The sequence below is a fragment of the Penicillium mononematosum genome, assembly GCF_028829835.1.
Source record: "Penicillium mononematosum strain IBT 11891 chromosome Unknown utg000003l:1.0-8172316.0:1.0-8177699.0, whole genome shotgun sequence".
Taxonomy (NCBI): Eukaryota; Fungi; Ascomycota; class Eurotiomycetes; order Eurotiales; family Aspergillaceae; genus Penicillium; species Penicillium mononematosum.
Genome location: NW_026643273.1, coordinates 7,066,464 through 7,078,086, shown reverse-complemented (window position 1 = coordinate 7,078,086; position 11,623 = coordinate 7,066,464). Strand labels below are relative to the sequence as shown.

Genomic DNA, 11,623 nt, shown 5'->3' with positions numbered 1-11,623 from the left:
TGCCTCGCGGGTTCTGAATCGGATGAAGCCCATTAACAGTTACGATATTTATATTTCCAGCTAAAACTGTCTTTCCTTTGTAGTTAGCTCCGTGCCTACTCTCCAGTGTGTCCCTACTCCTACGGGAGGTCAGCTTCCCTTACAAGTCCCGAAAAGGCATAGAATCCCGGCCCTGGTTGCTCCTAGGATACCGATTGATATTCCTAAATCCCTCAGGCCCCGTAGGGATCATTTGTTAATTCAGGGGAGTCCTCGTGCATTCCCCGGAGCTATATCATGTCTGCAAGTGAGAAGACTAGGCAGTCTAGGAAGACCAAGTGGTTTGGGGGGACTAGATCGTTTGAATGGGCAAAAATATGATGTACTGTTGTAAATGATAAAACGCGGTGGTTTATTCGGGAGTCTAGTTCAACCTTTACACATGATGTGAGTACTTCGTACCTGCTACAAGGCCGATTTGATGGGTTGCAATACTGCAAACCTGAGACAGAGTACACTTCTTCCACAAGTGGCATGAAATTGGAGATGAAGACTTCTGATCTTATGTCTATTTTCTTCCTATCTTGTAATATATGCAATCAACTACATACATTATTCCATGATGGGTAGACCATTGTCGTCGAAATAAACGGGAACACCCTTGCGGAATGAGTACTGCAGAGCAGCGCAGATCTTGCCCGCCTCGAAGGCATCCTCTGGTTGACAAGTCAAGGGCATGTTATCAAGCACAGCATCGGCGAACTCAGCAAGGTCAGTCAGGAATGTCGTATCGAAGAGAGTGAACGCATCAGGCACAGATTGTGTGCGAATACCGAGATGGTCGCGAATCTCAACATTCGAGTTAGCGCTGATGATCGAATGTCCTTTGGTGCCACACAATCGAGTTGTATCCTCAAACCCGCTGGTGAGGGTGCGACCAAGGTAAGTCTTGAGAATCTTGCCATTGGCAAATTCCACCAGGCCCCAGGCGTTGTCGGCGTCGCCATACTTGGCTAAGTCACCGTAGACGGCCACCTGACCGAAAGCGATGACTCTATTGACTTGCTTGTTAGGGCTGGAGATGCCTGACTTGACATCCAACAGGTATCTTCCGGCGTCGACCTAGTGACGTGTTGGTGAATAGGACAGTGAGTGAGGAAGAATACTGGGACTCACAGTGTGGATGCCAAAATCAAGGAAGATGCCGCCAGACTGCTCAGAAAATGACACAAAAAAGGCTAATCAGAACGGTCAGTCCATCAGCCTATACGAAAGATAACGACTGGGGGCAATTAGGGAGGTACCGTTGGGGTCTGCTTGGTCGATACCAGTCGTCTCAACAGCGTGGATTTCACCCAGGGTTCCATTATCGACCAGGGCCTTAGCCTGGCGGTAGGAGGTGTCATCTGGTGCGAGTCAGTCTCTGAACTCTGTAAAGCGCGAAGCCTAGTGTTACTTACATCGGCGAGTGAAGGGAACGAGGAACTTTAGGTCAGGCCTAGAAGCAGACTTCTCGACCACTGCCTTGGTAGTAGCGATGTCCACAGAGACAGGCTTCTCGCACATAACGTGCAAGCCTAGATCAAGGGCCTGCAATATCAAGGGCGCGTGAGTAGCCGTCGCGGTGCAGATGAGAACAGCCTCAGCGTCGCTGTTCTTCAAGCATTCTTGAGGGTCTGAAAAATACTGGACAGACGGGGGCAGATTCTCTGCGGCCCATTTGTCAGTGCCTGGCTTCGTATCGCAGACGGCGACGAGTTCGATTCGAGGCTGCTGGAAGGCGAGGATGCGGGCTCGAAGGACTCCGAGACGACCGAGGCCGAAAAGTGCCAACTTGACACGGCGCTCCCCGTACGACATGGCTCAAGGTATGTGGTGAGGTGAAGTTTCTTGAACGCGGTGGTGGTCGTTGCGGTGTAGGAAATGTAATGAAGAGAGATTGTCTAGTAAAGCGGTAGAGTGCGATAGATTGTGATTTTGTACTGTCTGAGATCCGGGTTATTCATTAAAACCTGCTCTCTGCTCTAGAGCAGATCTGTACCATCGGCGTAACCACAAGCTTCCCCACATGTTGGACACTATCCGAATTCGTGTATTGTGCAAGGTGTAACCGAGAATGTAGGAATCGTCGCCGATGGTTGACCAAGGGGTTTTCTCGGTACTCTGCAAAACATATCGCCTATCGAGCTCTAACCCCGACCAGCGGCGACATTCGTGCAATATTATTAGAATTACTGGAAATAGTAAGTCGGCGAGAATTGCCTGATAGGGTCATTGTCGCGATCTATCTCCACTTTTCCTGTATACTTTTCGTATAGCACAGTGGCCTCGAAATTGCGGAGTTGAGAAAAAGAAAACAAATTCATATGCCTGGAGATGAGATGGCATTTGCTGCGTTGATAGTCCTTTTTTTCTCCGTACTAAAATCCACCTAGAGATGAAAGTCTCTCAATGTGGCAATTAATACTAGTTAGAACCGCATTTATGAAATTGATCCATATCATTATATACAGAATGCGTTTTTGAGTCGCCAATACTGTTGCTAGTTAATATATTTCATTTCTACCGTTGGAAATTCTCAAATGATCCCTCAGTCAGATTGCTATACAAACAGGCCAACGTAGTACCCAAACAGCTCTGGAGGATATACCTGCTACAGTAACCTAGTGTGACGCGTCTAGGCTCTCAGCTCTTCGGTTATAATACCCCGCCTCACCGTTTCAACAGCGGATCTCATAAGCTCTCTCTCAGCAAGACCCTGCACATCCCCAAACTCCTCGTCCATTTCCTCTAGTGTTTTGCCTTTAGTCTCAGGAACCAATAGCAGTGCCCAGACCCCAGCCGAAAAGCACATCACCGCGAAGAAGATATAGGTTCGATAGCCCTGGGTTTCCATCATCGGGGGTGTAGCTACTCCAATGACGAAATTGGAGAGCCAGTTGACACAGGTGGCCAAAGCGACGCCCTTGGATCTAGACGCTGTGGTGAAAACCTCCGAAGGAAGTGCCCACCCCAAAGGTGAGTAGGAAACACCAAAGACTAGAATGAATAAGAAGGCGAAGGCAACACAGGCCCAGCCAGCTGCAGAATGAGCCATCCAATCACTGGAAAATAACCCGCTTAAGATCGAGATGATCATGTAGCAGAGGGCGCAGCCAAACCCACCAAAAATGGCAAGAGGGCGACGTCCCACTCGGTCAATTGTTGCAACGCAAATAAAGACCCCAACAAGCTGCAGGATATTGAAGACGCCAGATAGTATCAACGACATCTCATCTGATTGGCCGAGTGATCGGAACAGAGTAGGCGCGTAGTAAATGAACGCGTTGACGCCGGAGAACTGTTGGAAAAAGGATACACCGACTGCGACAACCGTCCGGCGCCAATTCTTCTTCTTTAACAAATCTAGCCAACTGTGCACTTCCAGCTTCCAGCCCTTAACCCCAGGATGGGAGTGTTCTTCCACAAGGCGCTGAAAGACGACCTCCGCGAGGATGCCACGGTATTCGGCTTGCACGCGCTCATCTGTAGCCGGGAGGTTTCGGAGCCTGGCCAAGCTGGCCAGACATTCTTCGGAACGGCCCACGAGTGCAAGCCACCGCGGAGAATACGGGAAGAAGTGTATACAGATGCCTAGTGCCGTAGCACATACCATCTGTAGGCCGAGGGGAAGTCGGAAAGAGATAGAGCCTTGTAGGAGTCGGGTTCCGAAGGTGATCCAATATGCGATCACAACCCCGGAGACGAGAGAAACGGACTCCAGAACTAGCAATGTCCCACGAAGGTTCGGTGGTGCAATTTCCGAGATGTAGAGAGGTGCTGTCTGAAGAGGAAAGTCAGCAAACTGCCACGAGAAGGCCGAGAAGAGAGAGCATTTACCATAGCCAAAGTACCCACGCCAATACCACCAATCGCTCTCCCAGCAACTAGACTTCCATAGTTTGGGGCAGCTGTCTGAATGATTGCACCAATGTCAAAGAAAACCACAACAACAGTCAATGCCCACTTCCTGGAGACCTTGTCTGCAAGGTAAGGCATGAACAGACAACCAACAAACGACCCAAGCAACAGCATTCCAGTCATGAACCCCGTGCCAAATGAAGTCTTAGTCTCGGGGAAGACTGCATGGAACTGGTCCATCACATTGATGATGGAGATGACACCTTGGTCATATCCAAACGAGAAACCACCCAGCGAGGCCAATAAGGCCGCCCCAACCACGTAGCCGGATGAAAAAAAGACCTCGCACCCCATTAGGGCCGTACGCATCGGTGGAATGGCCGAGCGCATAATGCGTTTCGACGGTGCTGATGACAGTTACTTCCTCATGTTCTGAAGATGGTTCAGCCACGGACTTTTCCATCTTTGTGCCTATGTCTTCGTCCATTTGGCCATTGAAGGGGAATAGAAGTGTGATTTGTTACGGACACAGATCGTGTAGATAAGGCGATGTATGGAAGCGAGGTGGATAAACCTGGGACTCCAGATTCTTATATTTTTATATTAGGTACATGCTGCCGTGGAATTTGTGGATCCGGGTTTCAGGGGCCAAATTGGCCAAGTTGAATTGAAGCCTTTCATTTGTTAGGGTTGAAGATGAGTGCTAAAGTTTGGAGTTAAAGCCGGGGAGGAATCCGAGAAATTACGGAATAGGGAAAGCTGCGGCGACAAGAAGTGCCGTGTTATTCGGCGATCCCATCCGCATAATATAATTAGACCTCACAATATGTTTTATAGAGTACTGCCAAGCAGTCCATGCGTCTATTAGCAGCATAAATCATCCCTACTGATTCCAGGCTTCAAGAAGTATCTCTTCTGTAGATCACATTTGACAGTTCCCTAACCAGTAAGCTTAGTTCCAGCCCATCTTCCGCTCTCACATACTACCTAGGTAGGTTTTAAGCTTCAATCATGCTCACAACATTTGAACATTCGGAGACGGTGATACAAGGGCAAGAGGCGAAGGGCAAGAGAGAGTCTCTTTCTTACATTTTCGAGTGGATAGCCCTGGAGCAAATCATCGATTACAAAACAATTGGCGGGACTACCTTACGTATAATATCGAGCTCCTTTGGGAGTCGGAGCCCTAAATTGGACCGGAGAGAAAAGAAATCTTTTCCTTCCTCTCTTTTCTCTGCTAAGTGCCCCTTCCACCTCTTCCACTTCCAACCTCTCCCACTTCCAACCTCTCCCACTTCCAAAATGCTGAGCATCATCAGACCCTGTTCGCTTTCTTCACCGACCGCACCAATGCAGCACTCTCAGAGGGAACGTTGGGAGGATCACTTGCCTCGATGATGAAATGCAATTACTGAGCATTGTGGTGCTGTCCGATCCAAACAAGAAGTCCAGCTAAGCTGAGCATCAAACCAGGGTGTCTCTTCATCGGCCAGGGCCTCCGATCGTAACAAGGAAACCACTTGCCTTGATGATGAAATGCAATATACTCCGAGGAGCACTGTGACCCTATTCAATGCAAACAACAAGCCAGTCAAGGCTGAGTGTCATGCCTGAAGTCGTCCATACTGACCTGGAATTTCTGTCAAGCGAGTCAAACGCCTGCCACATTCTGGGATGTGATAAGTTGGGAAGGAAGTATAGTCCTGGTCGGTTGTTAGTCAAGGACGAAGAAGGGAAGAACTTAGAAGGCCTTGTGAGGAACTGAAAAAAGCAAAAAAAAAAAAAACGATGCTCTAACAGAGCAGCTTAAGAAACATGAGCTCAGGCTAGATGACCTAGAAACGGAATCACTGCCTTCGAGAGATGACACTTTCAGAGTCTCATCTTCTCTCTTCTTCTTTCACCAACTAGTCTACTATTAGTTAGAACTAAGCCTATATATTCAAGGTCATGTTTAGATCAGTTTGAACCAGAGGCACGTCCGATCTAGTCTGATCGACTTTGACTTGACCGATAGCATATTTGGTACTTTCTTTGTTTTTATTCCCTGTTCCTATATATGCATGTATATAGCCAAAACAGACGGAAACCAAATGAGAAGAGAAAGCTCTGTACAATCCCTACCAGAAATACACATAATATACAACCCTATCCAAGATAGTAATACAAATCCCACATCTAATATAGAAAGGGAAATCAGAAAACAACATTGACAAGTTTACCCCCCCTTGACAACAATAACCCGCCGTCTCTTCTCCCAGTCATTCTTCTCCCGAAGCCACAACTTCCCCTCAGCGGTCTCCAGTACTCGACTGACAATCCAATCCTGCTCTTCCTGCGTAGGAGCATTCTTGCCTTGCGGCGTCGCTGTCGCCGGTTCCATGCGAGGAATTGTCACAGCACAGCGGAGCTTTCCGTTGATCTGGACGGCAACCGTTTGGCCGCCGCGAGAGGAGAGGGTTTCGGCTTGAGAGGGTGTGAGGAGGGTGCTGGGCCAGGGTGATGAAAGGATTGATGGCACTGGTGTGGAGGTGGTATTTTTGGTTGCGTGCAGGATTTCCCATGATTCAGAGGCTAAGGCCGGGGCGATAGGAGCTAGGAGACGGAGGAGGGATGAGACGCATAGGTATAGGATGAGAGGGGAGGAGGCGGGTGTCGACGCCAGGGTGTTTGTCAGCTTGGTTAGGTCTGAGATGACTGTGTTCAGACCGTAGGGGTTGCTTTCGATGCAGGTGGTGACGGATGCGATGGTGTTGTGGGTGGCTAGGACTGCGTCTGCGTCCGAGTCGCTCAGGTCCTGGAGTGATGACGGGAGAGGAGCGACGTGGGTAGAGGATTTCAGATCTGCTTCTGAGACGGAGAATGATGCATCCGTTAGGGTCTGCTGCGTGTCTTGGATGAGTTTCCAGAGTCGGCCGAACCAGCGCTCAACGCCGACGATCTTGGCTTCGTCCCATTCTAGAACCTCGCTGACTGGTGCGGAGAACAGGATGTGTGCGCGAGTAGCATCGGCGCCGTACTTTGATGTGGTAGTGGTTGGGTCCACGCCGTTGTACTTGCTCTTGGACATCTTTTCGAATGAAACATTAGGGGCGACTTGTGTTCCCTTTATCAAAGGCTTGTCGGGATTGGTCAGATCAACTTCCGACGGGAGAAGGAACCGGCCTGTCGAGGGCTCAGAGAAGGTCTTTCCGTGGACCATGCCCTGGCTGAGAAGTATTTTGAAAGGTTCTGCGGGTGCAGCAGAGTTGCTAGCTGGGAGCAGCTCAGACTGAGAGAGGAATTTGTAGATGAATCGAGCATAGAGAAGATGCAGAATGGCATGTTCAACACCACCGATATACACGTCCACCGGCTGCATCGCTGCAGGAGAGAATGGGGCTTCCTTGTTAGCAGAGTCCAAGAACCGCAAGAAGTACCAGGACGAGTCTACGAAGGTGTCCATGGTATCTGTGTCGCGCCGAGCGGGACCATTGCAACTAGGGCATTCTGTGTGGAGCCATTCCTCTGATGATTCTAGAGGGTTTCCCTTTTTTCCCTTGAGCCACTCTCCCTCGATCTTCGGCAGCTTTACTGGAAGATCCTTGTCGGGCACCGGCACAGGTCCACAGTCCTCGCAGTGGATGATGGGGATGGGCGCACCCCAGTATCGCTGGCGACTGATCAACCAATCCCGCAGGCGCCAGCTCTCAACGAATGCAGCCTGACCGACCTGCTCCAGGTCATTGACAATCAGTTTTGATGCCTCCCTGGAGTGTAACCCTTGGTATTTCCCGCACCGCGAAGTTAAGAAGCCCTCTTGAGTGAAAGCTTTTGCATCGGACGTCGGGACGACGCTGCTGTTTGCCTCATTGCTAGTTGGCTCAGCCTCGATAACAACAGGGATCGAGTCAGGTTTCACATTTTCCTTAAAGAACATCATGTCCCTGGTGTCATGGCCTGGAACACCCATGACTGCTCCCTCGCCATAGTCGCTAAGGACATAAGGAGCCACAAAGACAGGAAGCTTCCTCAGCAGGTGGGGAGTTTCTGTATCGATTTTGCATAATGGATGAGACACCTCAATGTCGGACAGCCGGTATCCTGCTTTGGAGTCGGGTGCAAGGGAAGACGCATCACTCAGGAATTTGCGCAGTCTCTCGTCTTTTTCGGCAGCCTTCAACACGATAGGATGATTCAAAGAGAGTGCCAGGTATTCCACACCATACAATGTGTCTGGCCGGGTAGTGAATACATTCACATCGACTTGGTCACCCGCGCGTCCAATGGTCACAGGGAATGTGACCTTGGCACCGTAAGACTTTCCAAGCCAATTGCGTTGCATTGACAGGACACGCTCTGGCCATCCCCCGGCAAGAGAATCGAGGTCTTTTAGGAGTGCTTCCTTGAAATCAGTGATCTTAAAGAACCACTGCTTCAAGTTCAATTTCTCAACCTTGGCCCCAGACCTCCACGAGAATCCATTGGCATCAACCTGTACGAAAATCAGATCAAAACCAAAATATACCCTCTGATCCCAACTCACCTGCTCATTTGCCAAAACAGTCTTATCAACAGGGTCATAATTAACCAACGCTTCCGCCTGGTACGCCAAATTCTTCTGATACAACATCAAAAAGATGCGCTGGGTATGCTCATAGAAATCCGGGGAACACGTAGCCAGTTCCTAGCCATAACAATTAGCCATCCATCCCAACCAAACCCACGACGCAACCCGCCGAATCCAACCCAACATACCCGATCCCAATCAAACTCCGCCGAAATACACCCCAGCTGCTCCTTCATCTTCAAAATATTCTCCTGCGTCCACGCCGCAGGATCAATGCCTCTCTCAATCGCCGCGTTCTCCGCCGGCAGCCCAAATGCATCCCCCCCATAGGATGGAGCACGTCATGTCCGCGCATTTTATAGAACCGTGAGATCACATCGGAGATTGTGTACACGCGCAGATGGCCCATGTGCAGCGTGCCTGACGGGTATGGGAACATGGACAGGATGTAGGATTTGGGCTTTTGTGTTGCGTCGGATGTAGAGCGCGGCGAGGTGCGGTCATTTTCCCATTTTGCTTGCCATTTTTTGTCCAGGGCTGGGAGGTCCAGTCGCCGCGGTGAGGTGCTGCTTAGTCGGGTGAGGGTGTAGACTGGTGAGAGCGCTCGTAGGGTTGGACGCGTGTGAATGCGGCCAGGCGCGACGGCGCTGGTTAATCTGAGTCGTGAGAGGGATTGCATGGCTGGCTAATCATTATGTATCTGGAAGGGTTAGAGATTAAAGTAACTGGAGCGATTGGCCATGTCCGCAATTTCAAGGTCTGACTGTTTCGCGCATCTTCAAAACTTCCCCGGAGCTCGGGTAACTCTAGTCCCGATTTGGACTAGCGTACCAGCACTATACTTTGGACATTTTTCTAGAAACAATGAAGAAATGAAGATTCCGTGGTCATTTATATTTGTAGGGTATTGATCTTTTGGCAATGTTTCCCTGTCTAATGTATATGCATATCCCACGCTGCAGATCACTATGCATCGTACACTCTAATCTATCCCAAGTCTACATTCTCAGAATATCACCATTCCTGTCAATGCCACCTCGGAAATGGTCCGTAACCACTTTCCCGCCGAGAATAGTCTCATCCACAAGCCCCTCCACATGCTTGGGCTCAATGCGGCCATACCAAATCCCCTTACCCGCCAGCGGGTGAGGTTCTGAAGATGTTCCCACTGTCATCTTCGGCGGGATATAAACAATCACGTTGCCTGCGTATTTGTGTCCTCCAACATGACTGATCAGGCCAATATTAGCATGGTTGGGGTCATCCACCGTAGTCCCGAAACTGTCCGCAGAGGTGAATCCTCGTGCTTGCAACACACGCTTAAACTCGCTTTCCAAGGCGGGGGCCATGACACCACAGCGCATGTCGCGACCTCCATGTCCACATATTAACACTGTTGGAGAGTGGTTGATGTCTATTACCTCCGGGAAGCTTGATACTAGCTCCGGGGATCGGGTCATGTCTGCTTGTTTGGTTGCGGGGAGAGAGGAGTGCATGTCGTGGAGTCGTTCAGGGAGAAGATATGCGCGCACGAAGGTCGTTAGGTCGGTTGCTTGATCGGGCGATGAGGTCGTGTTCGCGGGTATTGAGGGGATGTATTTGAAGCTGGGGAAAAGGAATGCCGAGGCTGAGGCGGGGGAGGAGCCTGCAGCTGGCGCGATGGATGAATTCGTAATCAAGACATTGTTGAAAGGCTAGAGCGACGAGATCTATGAGCAAGAGTTTCTATATCCATTGCGTGGTTGTGATCCACTTACATCGAGATATGGCCCACCACGACCTAGCAGGCTCTTCAGTCCCCTCACAAGGTTGCCCCAGCCTGTATTTTTGCCATCATCCTCAATTCGACTTGTCCAGTCTGGCTGTCCTGTGCAGACGAGAAGCTGCTGCGCGTAGGCAGCCATCGTCCCATTTAAGGCTTGTTCATGATCGATCGGTAAATCCTCCGGCAGAGCCGGCGTGGGTGGACAATTGCAGCTTGGTTCAGGGCATGTCTTGGTAATGGGGAAAGGAGGGGGGGATTTCCAGGCGGGCGCGGAGGCGGCTGTTGCGAGGAGCACTGCGAGGAGCACTGGACAGTTGGCGGATGGTTTGGCAGTTTCGATGGGTTCGCCCGCTCCAGTTGCGCGCGAGCGATTGCGCGAGTATTGGTCGCATTGAACTTTATGGTCTTGTGTAGATTAGAAAGTAGACAAATCCAAGAAGAAAAAGGTCAACATGTCAACATGTCAGAAAATAAAAGAGAACGCAAATACGTAAATGTCCGAGCGCCGAAGCCGAGAAATCGGAGATTCGGAGATTACATGTATTAAGCGTTGATTCGTTGATCTGCAGAATCCCAAATTCTACATACTACAACGTACATTATGTATATATATATGTGCATACATGTAGGTAACATCTAGTTATCATCGCAATATTCCCAATCATCCTCATCAGCTCCACCAATCAGAATCCCTTCAATAAATCCACTGACAACTTTCAGGAAGTCTCGCGTTCGAGGAACATAATGAGTCCCCCAGAATTGGTAAATATCGGCATTAACGCAATTCTTTGCTAACCGCAAGGACCGAGACGGAGTAATCATAGGATCTAAACATCCCATGACATGAAGTATTGGTGTTTTGATCTTGGGGTAATATATCGGCGCATAATCAGCCTGTGCTAGCTGAAACCCGCTCAGGCAAATAGCAAACTCCATCGGGGGATGATCTTGCTAAAAACCAGAAAACATAAGTCATCAACAAAAAGCGGAGGATACGAGGACATGCTATGCTTACGGTGAAATTGAAGCTGCCGATCGATCTCCTCTTTTCAAGAAGGGAGGTGATAATAGCAGCCAAGCAGGCGCCTGTTGAAAATCCCATGATCCCGATAAAAGGACCATGTCTCTCAAGTATATCAGAGACATATTGAATGGATTCTTCAAGTCCTTCAATGTGCTCTGTCTCTGGATCTCCATAACCCCAGGCCCGTCTGTCGTCGTCTTTGTCCCGGCTTTCCGGATTGGCTCGCAGTTGACCTGAAGGGTAATAAAATTCAATGCTGCTGATTTGGCGAGCACAGTCCTGTTGCAGAGCTTTGAGCACGGTCTGCTCCATATACTGCCGCATGAATCGAGATTTGCATTGGAAAAACTGTCCAGACTGGCCGTGCCCTAAAAGCTCGTGGGTCAACTTGGTTGCTTGGCTGCTA

At 49.7% G+C, this 11,623-nt stretch overlaps 4 protein-coding genes across 4 annotated transcripts; all 4 read right to left on the bottom strand.

The window, feature by feature from the left end:
* Positions 1-591: 591 nt before the first annotated feature.
* On the bottom strand, positions 592-1,839 carry N7519_007694 (putative NAD binding Rossmann fold oxidoreductase; the record flags this gene model as incomplete). Its single annotated transcript, XM_057294470.1, has 4 exons — positions 592-1,101; positions 1,156-1,217; positions 1,284-1,385; positions 1,440-1,839. The coding sequence occupies 4 exons, from the start codon at positions 1,837-1,839 to the stop codon at positions 592-594; spliced, it is 1,074 nt and encodes a 357-aa protein (XP_057149281.1).
* Positions 1,840-2,656: 817 nt separating this feature from the next.
* On the bottom strand, positions 2,657-4,269 carry N7519_007693 (sugar porter family MFS transporter; the record flags this gene model as incomplete). The annotated part of the gene is made up of 2 exons (XM_057294469.1): positions 2,657-3,802; positions 3,859-4,269. The coding sequence occupies 2 exons, from the start codon at positions 4,267-4,269 to the stop codon at positions 2,657-2,659; spliced, it is 1,557 nt and encodes a 518-aa protein (XP_057149280.1).
* Positions 4,270-6,097: 1,828 nt separating this feature from the next.
* On the bottom strand, positions 6,098-9,107 carry N7519_007692 (leucine--tRNA ligase NAM2; the record flags this gene model as incomplete). Its single annotated transcript, XM_057294468.1, has 4 exons — positions 6,098-8,353; positions 8,405-8,545; positions 8,617-8,724; positions 8,769-9,107. 4 exons carry the CDS (start codon positions 9,105-9,107, stop codon positions 6,098-6,100), a joined length of 2,844 nt encoding a protein of 947 aa, XP_057149279.1.
* A 319-nt stretch (positions 9,108-9,426) lies between these two features.
* On the bottom strand, positions 9,427-11,529 carry N7519_007691 (uncharacterized protein; the record flags this gene model as incomplete). Its single annotated transcript, XM_057294467.1, has 4 exons — positions 9,427-10,122; positions 10,186-10,598; positions 10,874-11,144; positions 11,209-11,529. 4 exons carry the CDS (start codon positions 11,527-11,529, stop codon positions 9,427-9,429), a joined length of 1,701 nt encoding a protein of 566 aa, XP_057149278.1.
* Between the last annotated feature and the right edge of the window lie 94 nt (positions 11,530-11,623).